Source organism: Cyprinus carpio, chromosome A14 (assembly GCF_018340385.1).
Source record: "Cyprinus carpio isolate SPL01 chromosome A14, ASM1834038v1, whole genome shotgun sequence".
In the NCBI taxonomy this organism is placed as follows: domain Eukaryota; kingdom Metazoa; phylum Chordata; class Actinopteri; order Cypriniformes; family Cyprinidae; genus Cyprinus; species Cyprinus carpio.
The window spans coordinates 26,952,459-26,971,812 of NC_056585.1; the positions used below are offsets into that span (position 1 = coordinate 26,952,459).

A 19,354-nucleotide genomic window follows, 5' to 3' on the forward strand; every position below is an offset into this window, starting at 1 on the left:
TCACAGATGAAGAACAGTGTAAGTGTTAAAATAACTCTATATGTAAATATTTCATTTGGAGACAAATCAGATAAAATGTCATTTAAAATTTTGAATAAGGCATTCAATCAAGGACTCACTTAGCTCATGAAGTTAACAAAGCACTAACTGGCAGTAATAGCAAATTGTCTTAATGTGATACACAATGGGCTGGTCGTGTCTGATGTTTCTGATGGAAACGTCCATTTCTGATTACTCTAAACTTTTTCTCAACAGAAATTAAGAAGTATGTCAGGAATGAATGAGAGAAAATGAACTACAACTGTGAGATAGGATTATTTGGGACATGGTGCAACTTATTTTAAACACCTACCTTAAACAGTGAGGAGTCTCTTTCAGCATTTACAGTACCTGCATCTTTAAGCTGTTCCAATGGCTTCAACTGAGCATGAAACAACATTTGCAAGCCATCCGTAGTGAAACACAAAATTCAACTAGAAAAAAGGAAGGACGGGGCTTCAGCTTGTGATTTGATTGGATTATTAAAAGTGGCTGTTACATACTAGAACAAAGTCAGACCTCAATGCGAGTTTGTTGTTGACTGTAGATTACTACCCTTCTCCAACACACACTTTAAGGAGGCTGAAGGTCAAGATTACCCACTAGAATATCTTGATGCATCTTGCTTCTTTTTTAAATAATTTAACATGCAGACAAACACAATAGATAAAAATTAATGTTGAATTTAAAGCCATGAGAATTAATTACTGTAAGCTTCTAGGAACTTGTTTTTATGACACATGGACAGTCCACTCCTCGGTTGATTTCACACTCATAATTTGCTGAGCAGGAGTTCCCAGTTTTATTAGATGTAAACAATATCAACTCTCTGATCCATGTAAAATAGTGTTTTAATGTTGCCAGCAATGGAAATTAACATGCTAATTAGACACCAGATTGGGTCTTTGTGCACTAATAATCAGAGCAATGTCTTAAAACTTAACTAATGACCACAGAAAACAGAGGAAAGAGAAAAGAAAACACTTCAACAACAAAAATGTGGTTTCATTAATTAGCTCACAGTATCTGTCTCCAGCTTCCACTAACAGAGAATAAATATCTATTTTACTGAGCTTTGGGGGTTTTGGAGTACCAATGATTTGAGATATTGGCATTTCTATTGTTTCTATCAAGAAAGACTCAATGTTACCTGCCGGTTGTGGACCGCTGAAATCTCAGGGTCAGACTCGGGTCACATTTTACTACCAGGGAGAGCTGAGCATTAAGGCTATCATACCATTAACATCCAACTAAAAACAAAATACATGGATTTCAGGATAGTTCAAGTACACATGGGGAGCTTGCAGGGAAGGGGAAATGGACAGGGGAAATGGAAAATACTAATATCTGACAGTAACATACTGCATAATTAATTCTGATGATGTGAAGCATGAACACATTCACTTAAAAAAATGAAAACACCAACCTCTGCTTGCTTTCGCCACATGTCCAGGTTCTTGCGTTGGGCTTTGGAGAAATGGTCCCATGCCTTTTGTTTGGAAGCAGCGTGGAATACAGACACAATCTGCTCAACTGTGGCAGGGGATGCAGGGGCCAGTATGGGCGTCCAAAGAAAGAAAGAGAGAGAGGGGCGATTGGGAAGGTGCAGAGGAGTGAAAAAACTTGTGTCAGGTTGGAAGGAAGTGATGTTCTTTTCCCCGACCCCCCTCTATACAGCATAAACACCGAACTGGGGTGACTGGTGTATCTACAGGGATGAGATCTGAATGAGATTACATTTCCGTTTCTTCTTAAAAAAAAAAAATAAATCACGTAGAGTTCACACAAAAATCAATATTCGGTCATCATTTACTCACCCTCATGTCGTTCCAAACCTGTATTACTTTACTTTTTTCAGTAGACCACAAAATATATTGTGAAAGATGTCTGGGTTCAAACAACATAAGGCCCCACTGACTTTCATTCTATGGAACACTGAGACATTTTTTTCCAAATATCTTCTTGTTCCATGGAATAAAGAAAGACATACAGGTTTGGAATGAAATGAGGTTGAGTAAATGATGAGAATTTTCATTTTTGGATGAACTATCCTTTTAACATCTGTGGTAGCTATGGACTGTTGTTGTATGTAATAAACAGCAGCTGAAGTATTCTGCCTAACATCTCCTTTTGTGGTCTGTGGAAGAAAGAAAATCCAATGGGGTTTGAATGACATGAGGGTGAGACAAAAAAAACACATATTAAAACACTCTCTTGAAAATAAAAAACAACAAAAAAAAAAACCCCATATAGCTACATCAAAAAAACAACTCCACCACGTCTTTCTTCTTCTTTCTCAATTACCACAACACACGTCTCACCTTCATCTACTCTGCTGGCCGGATAGTCAAAGCATCTCCTGTATTTTAAGTGTACCTCAAGTGGAAGCCTAATGATATGAATGTTTCATTGATGACAGGCTGGGCTCATTACTTCAGTGCGTATAGATTAAAGAGGATGTCTCACTTATGTAAACTCATTAAAGCAAACCTTCCAGAAATAGTCATCTGTTCAGAATTAAGAGACGAGGCAGTCAATCAACTATTTTGGGGGCGTGAGTGCTTTGGATGTTCGAGATACATGGCAGCAATTTCCTGTGAGAATGCAAGACAGGAGGAAGGCGAAGGACGAAAGGGGAACAGCTGCTGAGAATCACAGCTGCTAATAGAATGTGCTGCTCTGACATCTATGACATATACTCTGCTCCAATAGCTAGCAATCTGCCAACCTAGATAGTGTTTTGAGGTAACATCAATGCGCTAATGACATGATAGCTGAACCAAAAAGCAGGTGGCATAATTATGCAGAAAAAATCATCCAAGATGGTGGACGACAAGGCAAAACATACACTATCATTCAAAAATGTGAAAGTTTCTTAAGCAGCCAATCAGCTTATTAGAATGAAGGATCGTGTTACACTGAAGACTGGAGTAATGATGCTGAAAATTCAGCTTTGCAACACAGGAATCAATAAAAATCGAAAAATTTAAATATACCAGTTTTTTAAAATCATAATCATTTCACAAGATTACTGTTCGTATTGTATTTTTTATTAAAATAAATGCAGCCTTCGTAAGCATAAGAGACTTCTTTCAAAAAAAAAAGAACAAATCTTACCAACCTCAACTTTTGAAAGGTAGTGTATTACGTTAAATTTTGGGAAATATCAGTAAAATACATCAATGCAAAGAATGGAGTGCTTTACCAACTATTTTGTGATGCCTTTTTTTTGTGTTGGTTAATTATAATTTCTTCCTCTTAACTTAGCAAAATCCTAACGCAAAGGTTGGTACGTTCCAAATACTTCCATTTCATTTATTTTGCACAAGATTCCTTAATATTGTTGCATCGCAACCTACACTGTCTCCCCTATATCACTGGAAATGGCCAATGGCCAATGGAATGACTTCAGCTTGGGTTATGACTATTTAACACTGTCAGTGTGAACGGCCCTTCAGAAGGAAACAGACAGCGAGGTTTTGTCCTCTAGACTTCATCAACAGTACTATTACTTTAAATCTCAGCTTGCCTGTTACTTTTAGTGAAATCTGATAGGTATTTAAACTAGCTACTCTCATGACTAGATCATTTGAGACTATCATATCCTGTTTCAAAGAGTTTCTGCATGTGCAATGCATCATGGATCCAAAAAAAAAAAAAAAGTGTCTGGGAAATGACATCAAAGCATCCATCAGCCTAAGTGATGTAACTGCAGGACTGAGAGACAAAAACATAAGGTGCCAGCGACTTAATGGATGCATGACATCATTACTGATATATACGTATAACGTGACCTATGCAGATTCACTCAGAGATCCCATTTCTCTCCCTGAGAGGGGGTTAATAAACCCTGGGGAGTCAGGAAGGCTGCCAAACACATCTGTCTGCGGCAACAGCATGCTCAAGAGTGAGAGAGGCCCGATCGATAAGTGACTTCAGCATCCTTTATTTTGATGGAAGAGATCGATGGCAAAGCCAGGACGGAGATGTGCCTGAGTGTATGCACGTCTGAGATTGTGTAGGTGTGTGTAAGTGTGCACTATGTTTTCAATCTGATGTGTAGCAACCCCGTCATGACAAAGTGTCAGTAGTTTTGCATGTTCACTATTCACAAATGAAAATTGTGTAGTAATAGTTAAACTTGTGTTTGATTTAGGCCAAAACAACAGCCTCTAGCTGTGCAAGCTTGATTTCATGCATCATTACGAAATGTTTCGGACTGCACTCAAGTTCATAATGCAACGCAAGTACATGTTGCTTCTCAGCACTGCCGCAAGGCCAGCTATCATTATGGTCTTGTCTACAGTCAGTTTTTAACTGTCATGGCAGAGCAATAGTCTGAAAGGAATCTTGCTCAGCATGTTGATTTAATGGCACAGACGTTTGAAGATAACTCTATCACCCCCTTGAGTACTGGGCTATGACACAAAACATGATACATATGGCACATTTAAATTTATGCTTTTATCCAAAGTGACTTACGGTGCATTCAAGGTATACATTTCCATTTCATGTTCATGCATTCCCTGGGAATAGAAATCATGATCTCAGCATTACTAACGCCTTTCTCTGCTGCTCATCTACCACTTACTGTACTTGCAATGCATTCTCCATTTGAATATGTTGAATATTTTTCTGGCATTTGTCTGTATTTACATTGCCTTAAATTTCTAAACAAATATTGTAGCAAAAGCAAAACACAACTGTTTTCAACATTGATAATAATCAGAAATGTTCCTTGACCAGCAAATCAGCATATTAGAATGATTTCTGAAGATCATGTGACACTGAAGACTGGAGTAATAATACTAAAAAAATCAACTTTGCATCACAGAAATTAATTATGTTAAAATATATTAAAATTGGAAACTGTTAATTTTAATGATAGTAATATTTCAGCTATTAATAAAAAATAATACTGTTTTTACTATTTTAGTCAAATAAATGCAGTCTTTGAGCGCACAAGAGACTTCAATTAAAAAAGAAAGAAAGAAAGAAAGAAAGAAAGAAAGAAAGAAAGAAAAACAAATCTTACCGAACACAAACGTTTGAAAGCTAGTGCATGTCTTTCACTTTAAGGTTGGTATTGTTATTACTGATACCATATCGCTTGATGTTGTACCTGAATGTTTATTTCTGCCTATCCAAGGTCAATTATTAATTATAAGATATACTTTAGCAGTATCTTATAGGAATAATGACAGACTGCTTCAAAAATTTAGAAGATTTTGAAGAGTTGTTGTCCAAAGTGTCCAAAGTGATAATTTAGTGAGTTTGTTTACATAAAATACTACCGATGTATAATATTGTCCAATACATTCAAATATTTACTTGTCGTCTCCCATTTTGGTGTAATAATAGGAAAGCTGTTTGTGCGAGGTTGTTTACAGAAACATTAACACTTTTACTACAAAACATCCATTAGATGGGGCAAGCACAGATTTGGTTTGTGACAGCACCCGTCTGCCGCCTCAGCCGGAATCCAGCGTCTTAAGCTGAAAAAGTCTTACCCAGAATTCCCCTGTCACCGTGTCCCACCTGCCACAGCGACAACCTGCTGCTCTATCCTCCTGCAGGGCTGCAACCCCAGCAAGCTTTTAGCTGTATCCAGCATTTCATTATTTATTTTGCTGTGTGTTCTGTCTGCGTTCAGATAAGACAGATGCTCGACTGTCACGATGCTTTCTCTCCTCTACGGTGTGCCATCACGACAGACCAGACATCACTAGAGTGCCAGATACTTCTTTTTTGTTGTTGTTTTTGAATCTGCTGCTTGCAGATAAAAGACTGGACAGTATTAAATACCAGGGGAAGCTACTAGAAGGTGCTTTTTTAAGGTGACACAACCTTTCTGATGAAACATCTGTAGGTAGTTTTCCTGATAGAAGATAACTCTGACAGACAGCTCGAGCAGGCTTGGGTGCAAATCAGTACTGTCACTACTTCCTCAAGCAGACGCTCTAAACCCATTAGAATAACCTGACAGGCTTCAGAAGGAAATATCTATAAGAGAGAACACAAACAAGCAGACAAACAGAAAAGACATATTCTGGCAGATGAAGTCTGTATCTCTAGGAAGGTGATATTTTGTCTCTTCTCCACAATAAAACACTCTTGGGTTTCAACCTGTCACTAGAGAAGAGACCTATTCATAAATATGTTTATGTCTGAGGATGCTTGTGAAACTCCTTCTCTATATGACATCAGGATGGATGCGACTACAGTATAGGCATAATACTCTGATAGACAGACATCAGTGGTGGCTGTGAAGGGATATCCAAAAACTTACCATGACATTCAAATTAGATAAAGTTACTGTATGACATCACTAATAAATCATGCATTATTCCTGAACTTCACGTCTAAGGGACGGAGAACCATGACTGGACCAGGAACTCCAATTGCATCAATAATAATAGCAGCCAAGTCACTACAGAAGGAGTAACACTTTCTATGAAGCCTGTATATTGATGCAGAATAATTCATAATGCCTTATAATGCAACCTTATTATCAGTTATATGTTCTTGTTAATACTTTAACCATGGTTTTAACACTTTTAAGAGTATGAATCATTAAACTCCATGATCTGCATCACATTTCTTGTGCCATCATGCGTTTCATGTGCATTTGCTCTTTAAAGTATTATAATGCTTTATAGTGCATTATAGGGAAAGACTCAAATGAGGTATTCTACTGAATAATACATACAAAAAACCGAGTATTCACTTTTTATTCAACAAACACAAAGATAAAGGATTTTTCTGGCAAGTCTGCAAAGCCAGTATGACTAATTTTATGACTAAGTGTGGTTTGAACTTTCACATTCATGTATTCTCCACGATTTCTTTCTAAAAACAATTGCTGCAGAGTCACCTGCAAAGAAAATGTACTGATTTTTCTGCAGAGTTGTACAACCCCCCCCCCCCCCCCACTTTGTTTACCACTTTTATCTTTATTTTATAGCATAGTCATAAAACATAATGAATAATTCAATAAATTATTCATCATATATTTTCTATAACAAGGAACTATAAATGGAATATTGTTACATCTAAAAATGGGCTTTTGTGGTTTGCCCACACCTTACAATATCCAGATACAGACAACTTTTACATTTCCACAGATGCACATACACTACCATTCAAAAGTCTGGGGCCAATAAGATTTTATGTTTCTGAATGAAGTCTCCTCTGCTCACCAAGGCTGCATTTATTTAATCAAAAAATACAGTGAAAACAATAATTTGGTAAACTACTATCACAGCTTGAAATAACTGTTTTTTATTTTTATATAAGTTAAAATTTAATTTATTTCTATGATGTAAAACTGGATTTTCAGCATCATTACTCCAGTCTTCAGTGTCACATGATCCTTTCAGAAATCAGTCTAATATGCTGATTTGCTGCTCAAGAAACATTTCTGATTATCAATGTTGAAAACAGTTGATGCTTCATATTTTTGTGGAAACTGTGATACATTTGTTTTTCAAGATTATTTGATGAACAGACAGTTCAATGGAACAGCATTTATTTAAAATAGAAGTATTTTATAACAATATAAATGTCTGTACTGCCATTTTTTTTTTTTTTACTATTTTTTTTTTTATTATATATATGTAAAGAAAGACCCCAAACATCTTAAGGGTAGTGTATAAAGAAAATAGCTTCGCTGCACACTCCTCGTGCATTACCTTAATCATGCATCAAACATACGGGTTTCACAGAAAGTGTTATGGAACAGTTCAAAGCCTATGTGTATGTGTGTTGTTGAGTGGCATGTCATCAGAAGTGTATCTGTTTCTCTACAAGCTCAAGTCAAGGTTATGTGAGCAATCGGTCAGGCTAGTCATGACAATCTAGTGATTGGGGTTACTTACTTTTAATCTAGGAAGGGTCATCAGGTGTGCTGTCCAGAGACTAAGCAGCTAAATGATCTACACATGCCTGATAGGTTACAGACGACAGGTCTGTAGCTGTGCGCTAATGCTTCACATACTCTACCTTCTTCTGCATTCAGCTCAAAGTGGTAGAGGCCTCTGGAGAACTTACCTCTGGTCCACATTGATCTCAGATCAAAGCGTGTACACTATAAAACCCAGTCATGGAAAAGCTGCAGTGTAAAAGTAACTGACGGCAGAGCGTAAACTGCTTCTGAGATCAAAAGTTGGGCAGATTTTCTTAGAGACAGTAAAACAACCTTTGCCACTGCATTCAAAAGAGTAGCTTTCTAAATGAATACGTCTGAATGCCTCCGGCTGGTACATCAGTAAATAAACGCCACACTGGTACATTTAACTAAACTTTCTTTATGTGGAATATGCATATGTATGATTTTCAAATACACTAACTTTTTTTTTCTTTTGAAAACTTCTAATTTTCAAGACAAGGTTTTCTCTGCCTTGACCTTTCTTTAAGTCTGTATTCATTTTTATTCCATTTGCTTTTTAATTAAATACTCTAACTATATATGCCCACAAGCCCCCCATATATTGAATCAAAAGCACACTGAACATTACGCCTGGCAGTGTATCAAGGAAACGATATGTGTGTGAGTGTGTGAGTGGTATCTCCATTTCTCTGGGCATTGGATCAATCAAGTACAAAGGCCTGCTGTGTTGAGCGCACTATCATGATGGCAGGAAGTGAAGTGTAATTATGCGGTAGCTGACAGCACCAATTTACCCAATGCTTCCTTTTATGTCTGATAGTATGGATGAAACTACAGTGACGTCACACAACAAGCACTTCTGTGCTCTTCAGACAAGAAGCTTTTAGTCCTGATGTGAGCTGCTCTGCAGTTCTAATGATCTGTTAAAAATTACATAATGTGATAATGCTCACTAAGTGTAAAAAAAGTTATTATAAAGTGATACCTATTGGTTTATAGTATCAACAAAACCAATTGTGAAGATATGTAATATTTTAGTTAGTTGGACATACACTACCATTCAAAAATTTTGCAAAAAAATAATACTTAAAGATGCATTAAATTGTTTAAAGTTGACAGTAAAGTCATTTATAATGTTACAAAAGATTTCTATTCGAATAAATGCTGTTTTTCTATTCATCAAAGAGTTTGGTTGTAAATATTGATAATAATCAGAAATGTTTCTTTAGCAGCAAATCAGCATATTAGAATGATGTGACACTGAAGACTGGAGGAATGATGCTGAAAATTCAGCTTCAATAAAATTTCACAAAATTACTATTTTACTGTATTGTTTATGAATGAATGCAAAGAGCAGAAGAGATTTCCTTCAAAAAATTCAAGAAGTCGTACAGACTCCAAACTTTTGAATGGTACGGTTTATCAAGTTATTGATGTGAATTGTGGTGTATAAAATTCAAATAATCACCCGAAGATGTGTGGAATGTGTTACCTGGCCTAAAATCTCTGTATTAGTCAGTACTTGCCCTAACATTTGCTCTGAAAGGTGAAATCATTTCAGGGTTTGTGCAATGCCTCAGAGAAATGCACATCTACAGCCACCAGCTGCGATTGGCTCAGTTGGGTCTTATCACAGCATCATAATTAATGCAAAATCCACCACCACTAATGATGGAAATCAGCAGAAGCCCACAAATCCAATAATAATTTGAAGCTATGTTTCAACCCCTCATTTTTAAAATAATTTCCAGTTCTATATGAAAATCTTTTGTGTGTCTGAGTGCCTGAAAATACTAGTATTAGTAATTTTATCATCAGTAATTTAATATTTCTCCAACCCTAGTGAGTTGAAAATGTGCTCATGATGCCCAAAAATGCTGTCTGGGTAAGCAGCTCGCTAGGTTTTAAGACAGAAGCAACATCTGTTAAGAAACACTCACATTGTACTAAAATCCCAGCAAGAGCGTTCTTAAACTTCTCCTTGGCCTCCTCCATCTCCTTCTCATGGGCGGCCTTCTCGTTCATCAGCCGGCGAATGTGGCTGTTGGAGGACTGGATCATTGAATAGAAGTTGTTGGCGTTTCTGCGGTTGACCTCCCCTCGGTCCACCCAGGTCAGCAGGACACGCACGGCCTCGGCAAACTTGGAGTCGTCTGAGTGGAGAAAGTAAAACAGTGGGGGACAAAAACAGATGGTTGGACGAGAGCTGAGTACAATGTTGGAGAGGAACACTTCTCATCTGGGACCTTCTAGTGTCAAAACGTATTTGCAAGACATGTTTACTGGGCCAAAAAAGACAGCAAATGCACACTAGTGAAGTAGAGGACATTTAGGAGAGGACAAGAGAACAGGGACGGACATCGACAGCATGTTTGGACGGTCAAACCTTGTCAATCATAACTCAGGAATATTATTGTGTGCTTTCTGTTAAAATTGGTAATATTACTTAATTAATTCAGTTGTTCAAGAAGTCCTGAGACACACATGTGTGTGTGTGTGTGCAGGAGAACGGAAAACAGTCAAGCTGATCGCTCTGAACTACAAAGCTTTGGCTTGCAACTTTCAGCTGGGAATGGTAAAACTGAAAATCACTGTAATGAATGCCACAGGGAGTCTCTTCCAGAAATCTATTATTTTTTAGTGTTTTTGAGTTTATTTAAAATCCGCAAATTGAAAACAAAAAACAAAAGGAAGTTTGGCAGAGATTTGCGGAGCTGTTTGGCGTTAACTGTGCAACAGATGAAGCACTCTTGCTGTCTGCACACTGAAGATGACTGACTTTACAAAACAACAAAAAGAAAAACATTATAATAATTATTATTTTGTTCTTCTTGCTGTAATCCTGTAAAGCACACAAACACGTCTGCCTGAGAATCCTAGGAGGCTTTGATTTATTTATGAAAGTCCTAACTACAGATAATCAAAAATCATGCTGTCAAATAATTTAAACAAATAATCCATCAACCCTTTGAAGACTGCATCGGTGTATCATGAATAAGAAATCCCTCTCCATCAGTTAAACTGATTTGGTTGCTCGTTTATCTGATTTAGACTCAAAAACTCAGAACTAACAGATTCAAAAATAATTGTCAAAAACTGTCCAATATTGATTATACAGACAAGGATGTAAGGATGCCGCTGAGATTTTCTCCAGCAAACAGCATGCAGCATTCCCACTGCATATATTTTTTTATGCATTTTTTTTTTTTAGCAGACGCTTTTAACCTGCATATTTTTTTATGCAAAAGTGAGCCAAAGAACTTACAGTGCATTTTTTACTATCACTGCATATAATCGAACCATTACACAATGCTCTAACCAGAAACAGGAGCACAATTTAGTTGCTTTCGTCTGTCACACCTCTGTTGTTTCCTGATGCTTGTGAAGAGGCTTCTAGTCATTACATATAGAAAAGTGGCTAATAAACATGGCTAATTTCAACTGATTTCATCTCAAAAGCTTCTCTATAATACACTTTTCTCTCCCAGAAAGAGAATCGAGATGCATTCGCAAAAACAGATGGTTTCTATTAAACAGCATGGAACATCAAACTCAGAGACAAATAGATTTAGATGCATCCAGCCAACAGGCACACTGACTAGAAGCCTCTTCACAAGCATCAGGAAACAACAGAGGTGTGACAGACGAAAGCAACTAAATCACTGTGACAGAAGCATAACACGTCACGTGTCCCACCTTTGAGCTTTTCTCCCAGCTGGCTGCACTCGTGCTCAGAGAAATGGACGATGGGGGGCGGTGAGGGGGGCCGCAGGCGGTCCTCTTCTATCCTGCGCCGGTGCCTCTCTTCCCGGGCCAGCATGCGCTGTCTGCACTCCCACTCGTACAGGTCATCTCGAGCCTGAGCGAAATCTACATGCAGCCGGCCTGTGTCCTTCTTATCTGTGCTTGATCCCAGCCTGACCCTGTAACCTACAGGAGAGAGGAAATGGACAGTTACATAGGAAAAGGAAAGGGAAGAGAATCGAAGGTAAGGAAAAGAAAGTGGAAATGAAAGGAGAGACAGAGTGAAGACAAGAATGAGAAAGAGGAAATGAATGGAAAAGAAAAAGGAAAGGACGAAATAAAAAGGGAAATGGAAAGCAAAACAAAAGAACAGGACATCAAAAGAAAGGAAAATATGGAGCAAAGGGAAGAAGAACAGGAAGGGGAGGAAAGGACAGGAAAAAAATTAAAAGAAAAGAAGAAAGGGAAACAGAGCAAAGGAATGGACAAGAAGAGACAGAAAAAGAAAGAGGAAAGGAAATGATCAAAAAAAAAGAAATGGGTAAATGAAAAACAATAGAAGACAGGAAAGGAAAATAAATCTTAGAGGAAATAAAAGGAAAAGGAGAGAAGAAGAGGACAAGAAAAGACATGGAATGACAGAAAAAAGGGAAAGGAAACAGGAAAAGAAAAGTAGGAGGAAGACAGAAAAAAGGATAATAATGGAAATGGAAATTAGGAAAATAAGTTAAAGGGGAGTAAAGGACAGGACAAACAAAGAAAAGAGGAAATGGAAAGAAGAAAGAAACAGGGAATTGAGAAAATGAAAAGAAAGGGAAGGGCAAATGGAATTATAGAAAAGGACAGGACAAGAAAAGAGTGGAAAGGAAAGATAAAGTGGAGGAAAAGAAAAGTTGAGTGCAAGAAGTTAAATGGTGATAAAGAAAACGAGAAAATGAGAGCAGCAGAAAAACATTCAGCTTTAACAAACCACAAGAATGTACTGAGAAAAACAGGATGTTAGCACCAGAGATTCATGAAGTGACCCGGGACAGAGAGACTCCCACAAACTCTGACACACTCTCTCTGCTGCTTAATCTGCACTTATAACATGTGCTTGCTGACATATTAAGGCCAAACCATGCATATTTGTTTATTCTGTATGAAATGTAAAAAGCCCCAAATGTCAGACTCAGATGAGGAAATCGAAGCCTGAACCCAACCAGCACAGACAAGCCATGAAGGATGAGAATAATCTGGCTTGTGATAGGGCTGAAAAAATAAAGTGATTTTATATTAAGCTTTATATATTTCAGCATAAAAAAGAAAATTGCTTGGAAAAGTATCTTGACAAATGGCCAAGCGGTACGTGAAAGAGGCTCCAGTGAATTATGAATCGTATGATGCTCCGAGTACATTACAGAGAGGCTGAAAAGTGTTTTTAAGGAGAATGAATATATTCACAGACGGCCGTGTCAACAGAAATGAGAGAAAGAGCTTCACGGTTTGCTTCCACCTCTCTATCACTGCTTTACAGCCCCAGGACGCTGGTAAATATTTTACGCAATGTGTTCACGTTAGAAATGAACACTATTATTTATGGAAAGGCCTGCAGAGCTCTGTCACGAGGCCGTGTAATATATGGAGCGCCGCTCCAGTCTCGCCCCTCTCCTCTGAGAGAGCAACACTCAGAGAAGAATAAATAATGGAAAAGGTATTATTGGAGCAGCCAATATATATTATATTTATTTATGTAAATATATATTATAGTCATTTAAACTATTCTTAAATATTATTGCTTTTTATTTTCATATATATGTCCATATTTAAATAAATAAAAACATTCTCAAATAGAGCAATTGTTGGTGTTGCAGTGACGGAGGAAAATCCTCCCGATCGTGCACCTGACAGGAAGAGGGCCTTGTCCACCGTGTGCTCCTCAGCGAAGCGGATGTGACAGAAGTTCTTCTTGCTCTTGCGGATGGCGATGATACTCCCGCACTGTTCGAACACCTCCACAATGAGCTGCTCTGTGGCGTTCTCTGGCAAACCGCCCACAAACACCGTCTTACAGCCGGGCGGTCTCTCTCTGGTGGCAGGGGGAGGCAGGTCTTTGAAGACAAGCACAAAAGAATATTAAACTACCAGAATTTTTGACATTTTCTTTTATCTAGATATTGATCTCTATTTTTCGCCACATTAAGTCCATAGCTCATTATTGAATACATGCCACGTATGAAAGAGATGAAACATGCAAAATCAATCACTGATTTATTTTTTTTACAACCTTGACATTAAAATGATTCATTATCTAATTCTAATCTAAACAACCTGGAAGATCATTAAAAACGTTAATGTGCCAAATCATCAGACTGACCTGTTTTTGGCCTTTTGTCATTCTTATTTGATAGTTTTAGTATAGAGAGCACTCAAACTCAACATGTCTCTGGATCTTTCTCTCGACTGGTTTAATTTGCAGAACACGGCACTAGAACCTCCAGGTTCACAAAGCTAATCTCTTCTTGATAAACCGATTCAACCATTAATAAGATGCATTGAGAAAACCAGGCTGAGAAGTAATAATCAATGTAACCCAGCACCTGTTACATGACTGGATTACAAGTGCAAAGCCTGCCATACAGAACTGGCTTGTTCTGGTGTTAGCTGATTACTCAGCGATGCTGTGCAGACAAACTGGTGATAATCCGTGCTTTCCATCAGGACTGAAGAGACGGTCTTAACAAGCTATGGGAATGCAGTTGAAGGAAGCACCTGCTGGGACTCAGAGGGGACTGCATGCTTGATGGGGGGTCCAAACCGAGTCGGACGCAAAGTAGATCAGGCATGTTTGGCTGTAAGCCAGTCACTATAAATAAGTAAGTCTCTTTGGACCCCACGGCTGCCCCCTAACACTCGCCATCCATCATCACCAACATTACACTAACTCCTGTTTATTGTGGCGGCTCATGATGAGCTTTATATATCTATGTCAGCTCATGTCATTGGAAAGAACATAATACTCCACTGACTAAAGAATACAACATATACATACAGCTTCAATACAACACTATAGGTAAAGAATGTGAGCATGTGGAACAAAATGATTCAGATGTCAGTCATGGACTTTGGATGACATGCTGTGTCTGTAAATTAAATAACTTGTCTGTCTGATCATTGCTGAAGTCTGCCATGATCACTAGAAAACGTACGTAAACATTCATCTTAAATAAAATCCTGTTTATGTTTTAATAGTGTCATGTTTTTGCTTTAAAAGCACAATGTCAACTGTTTTAGCCAATGTTTGTGAGCCTCATTTGCACTGAAAGGATCTGCCAAAAAAGAATGACATTGAATTGGAATACACATGGAACTGTTTATGTTAGGCTGTGAGTTTGATGTTAATAAAAGAGCAATCACATTCTGCAGGCAAAATACAATTGTTTCAACAGGAATCCTCACAATGTGGAATTTTGAGTGAGGGACACATGAGGTAAAAATATTCAGATTGGATTCAGGTTTCTTCAACTTTTCACTGCATTTCCTGATATAAAACTGCTTAGTCTGGAATTGGCCTTGAGTAAGCTGTGCTTCATGAATCACTGCATTACTGACTATGGACAATGGCGCTACTTTGCCTGCAAAATTACACCTGTGAAGTTTTGCAAATGCAACCACACTCTAAGATGCATGTATGGTTTTGTGCTGAAATAAAGGGTTGCCAGGTCTGCGTAAAAAAACAGCCCAACTTGTACTCAAAACTAGCCCAATCATGACTAAAACCAGCCAAAACCTCCTTCCAGTTGGTTCCGCCCAATTATTAAGTAGCCCAATTCTGCAGGAAAACAGTGGACTTGGCAACACAGCTGAAATACCTCATGCTGCAATGGTTCACCTCTCATTGTTTGAAAAGAGCATGGTTATTATTATGTCTACTTTTTTTATGTATACTATTATGGAGCAAGAACTCTGAAAATCCCGCCATCACAGTAGTTTAACACACAGGCCTATTTAAGAAAACTTCAAATGCATGCACTAATAGAGCAAACATTCAAGACAACCCAAAATGCCCATAATGTATAGCACACTAATGTAAAAGTTGAATACTAATGCAAAATAAGTTATTTTTTTCTCATTTTGAGTACAGAACGAGAGACTTGAGGCTATAGTTTAAGAACAATCACAGAGGATCTCAAAGGGGCAAGTAGTTTTGTTTTCATCTTTCGTCACATCTTACGCTGAGCTTCATTAAATACTGGTCGCTGGCCCAGGTGAGCATATGTTTACTTTGTCAAATGCACATGAAACATTTCAGTTTGACATTAGCAGTCTCTTGAAAGTTGCAACTTTGAGCAAGCAATAAAAACACAGAGTAGATGTTTGCTTTAGGAGGAACAGAGGAGCTACACAAGAACGAATTGGATACGTCTGAACTTTTCTAAATCAAATACACCCACTTTTTGTTTTCATATTCACACTGTGGGGAGAAAGCAAAGCAAAGTATATAATTTCATGAGTTTCACCATGCAGCCAGTGGCTGATTTGTTTCCATTGTCACCCAAGACGGCGACATGAAATTACACACAACGCTGCATCAGATCTGAGATGTCTGAGATAGCTTTGGAGAGTTTCTCCAGTAACGACAACGTCTCAAAGTGTAAACTGCACAGCGATGAAATCAAAGCCTATTATTTCACAAACCAATGCTCTTCCCACGGCTCCATGGCTAAATATCCTGTGCCGTCAAAGGCGCTTCTTTGAACAGTGAGTGAAGATGACACAGGAGGGTCTGGGACATAAATTCAGGAGGGCACTGTGCACCTCCAGCACTGCGAGCGCTCGACCGAGAGACAGTCGTCAACAAGCTTAACGCTAATCAGCTCAAATGAAGACAGCCGCAGGTGTATCTCTGTCTCGTACACGCTCAAATACACATAGACGATGGAGATGACAACCGTACCGCAGACTGCCACCCTCACCAAAAACACCATTAATCATTCACAAAAGGATAGTTCTGCCACCCTCACTGAAGACCCCAGTCCTCAGTCACACCAGGATGCACCACACAGATACAGTACAGACTAAAAGTTTGGAAACATTACTATTTTTAATGTTTTTGAAAGAAGTTTCTTCTGCTCATCAAGCCTGCATTTATTTGATCAAAAATACAGAAAACAAATTTAATATTTTGATATATTATTACAATTTAAAATAATTGTTTTTAAATTTATTATACTTTAAATTATCATTTATATTGCTGTGATGCAAAGCTGAATTTTTAGGATCATTATCACACAATCCTTTAGAAATCATTCTAATATGATGATTCATTATCAAAGTTGGAAACAGTTCTGCTGCTTAATATTTTTTCAGAACATGTGATACTTTTTTAGGATACTTTGATGAATAAAAAGTAAAAAAAAAAAAAATAATAAAAAAGAAGCTATGTTTTTAAAAATATAAATATCTTGTAATAACAATATACACTACTGGTCAGTAATTTTTTTTTCTTTCTTTTTTTTAAATAAAATCAATACTTTTATTCAGCAAGGATTGATAAATAGTGATAGTAAAGAAAATATATTATTAGAATATATATTATTAGAATTATTATTTTTTTTAATAAATGCAGTTCTTTTTAACCTTTTATTCATCAAATATATTAGGCAGCAGAACCGTTTCCAACACTCATAATAAATCAGAATATTAGAATGATTTCTAAATGATCATGTGATAGACTGGATGTTACATGTGACACTGAAGGCTGGAGTAATGATGCTGAAAATTCAGCTTTGCATCACAGGAATAAATTATTTTTTTAAAGTATATTCAAATAGAAAACTATTATTTTAAGTTGTAATAATCTTTCACAATATTACTGTTTTTTTCTGTATTTTTGATCAAATAAATGCAGGCTTGATGAGCAGAAGAAACTTCTTACAAAAACATTAAAAATAGTAATGTTTCCAAACTTTTGGTCTGTACTGTATATATATATAGCGTTGATCTTAACAAGCATGTTGCCCTGTGAAACCCCAGATGTGTTTAGTCACAGAGCTCCAGAACTGCACAGGAAGCCTGACTTGTGTTCGTGAGTCCTGGGTCTTTTGTTTGCTCGAGTGGGGTGTGGAGAGTGAGACTGCAGATAAGATGAAGTGACTTCACAAAAGCCAGTCTTCACTCAGCTTGACAGCCGTCTACCTGCTGCGTATTGTCCCTCTTGAAAGAGGAGAGCAGGACAGTGTCTCTGTAGGAAGCCTGTGGTGATCACAAGCACCTTAAACAGGCATTTCTCCACTGGAGAGCTATATATGATCACTATGGTTTTTTCCCACTTCTTTCTTTTTCTTTACTTTTATTCATTATAATGCTTAGCAATCTAAATCTGCCGTGGTGGTATTGTGGATCTTGTCTACATAATTGCTGTGTCTGAACACCTGCTGAGCCACGTTCCAGCATTTCTGGGGATCGAGGTTTAAACAATCATACTGAACCTAAATAGATTTTAAGAATTTAAAGGCACATTTTAATAATCACAATGATAGCATCTTTGGACATCATAGAATGTCTAAAAAGAGTAAGCTGCATACTTTTTTTCAGCGTCATAAGTATTTGCATTTCCACATACTGCGATGAAATGTTGGGAAGCACAATAATGCTTGATTTTATTTTGTCTAGGTTGTCTCAAAATATTTATTTTGAAACGAATGTACCTATGATGTCCAAAGATCACAAGTTCTGAAATGCAGAAACGCTGTAAAGTGTCTAGGGTTGATTCAAGCATTCACAAGTTCTGAAATGCAGAAACGCTGTTGAGGGTCAGGTTGAACAGCCAGTGAAAGCCACATTCAATCACACCATCTTTTTGTTAAGTTTTGATTCAAACAAGTCTGATGATTTAAAAATACTTTTCAGATTGATTTATAAACATCTATGATGCTCAAACATGTTTAAAGATGTTTGGTTTGAACATTTGAACAAGTCCACAATGCCCAAATATGAAGCCTAGGTTTGATTCAAGCATTCACACATGACCCTCAACAGCATTTCTGCATTTCAGAACTTGTGAATGCTTGAATCAAACCCAGAAATACTGTTGAGATTGACTTGAAAGTGTCTTCGATTAGTGTCTAGATTGGAACGAAACATTTAAACATGTTCATGATTCTCAACAATTGTGTCTATGTTTGATTTGAACATACCTATACTGCCTATAAATTCTAATTATGAAGTAAACACCATCAATGCCATTCAATAACACCACCTGTTATGCCTCAAAATGCTCTCAGTCCATATATATATATATATATGTATGTATAAATAAGATGTATATGCAAAAACCTATGAGAAGCTCTGAGTCTGTCTGAGATTTTTATCTTAAATAAGCATTTTTTTTTAAATCAGGCTCCTGTAAAAATAGCATTAGACATTAAAAAAATAAATAAAAATAAAATTAATAATAATAACTGACTAATAACCATTTCATTGCCATTAAAGGAAAAAAGAGCAAAAAAATAAAAATAAAAAATTGAACTGAAACTAACTGAAATAAAATAAGTTGAAGTGTTATGAAAACAAGAGTGAAAAAATATTAAAAGAAATAAAAAGACAGAAGCACATAACACAATTATTAAAATTACAATGAAAACTGAAAATATTAAAATAAAAGCAAATTTAAAATATTATTAAATCCTATTTAAGTAAATA

General features: G+C 37.1%; 1 protein-coding gene across 4 annotated transcripts in view; it reads right to left on the minus strand.

Annotated features, from left to right (window-relative positions):
* Positions 1-19,354, minus strand: part of LOC109054353 (ecto-NOX disulfide-thiol exchanger 2-like) — a 217,260-nt gene that overhangs the window by 35,093 nt on the left and 162,813 nt on the right. For all 4 annotated transcript variants that reach the window (XM_042770421.1, XM_042770420.1, XM_042770422.1 and 1 more), the window contains 4 exons: positions 13,555-13,761; positions 11,624-11,857; positions 9,868-10,080; positions 1,466-1,572 (listed from right to left, as the gene is read on the minus strand). In XM_042770421.1, coding sequence (XP_042626355.1) covers positions 1,466-1,572; positions 9,868-10,080; positions 11,624-11,857; positions 13,555-13,761 — 761 coding nt within the window. The remainder of the gene's footprint in view (positions 1-1,465; positions 1,573-9,867; positions 10,081-11,623; positions 11,858-13,554; positions 13,762-19,354) is intronic.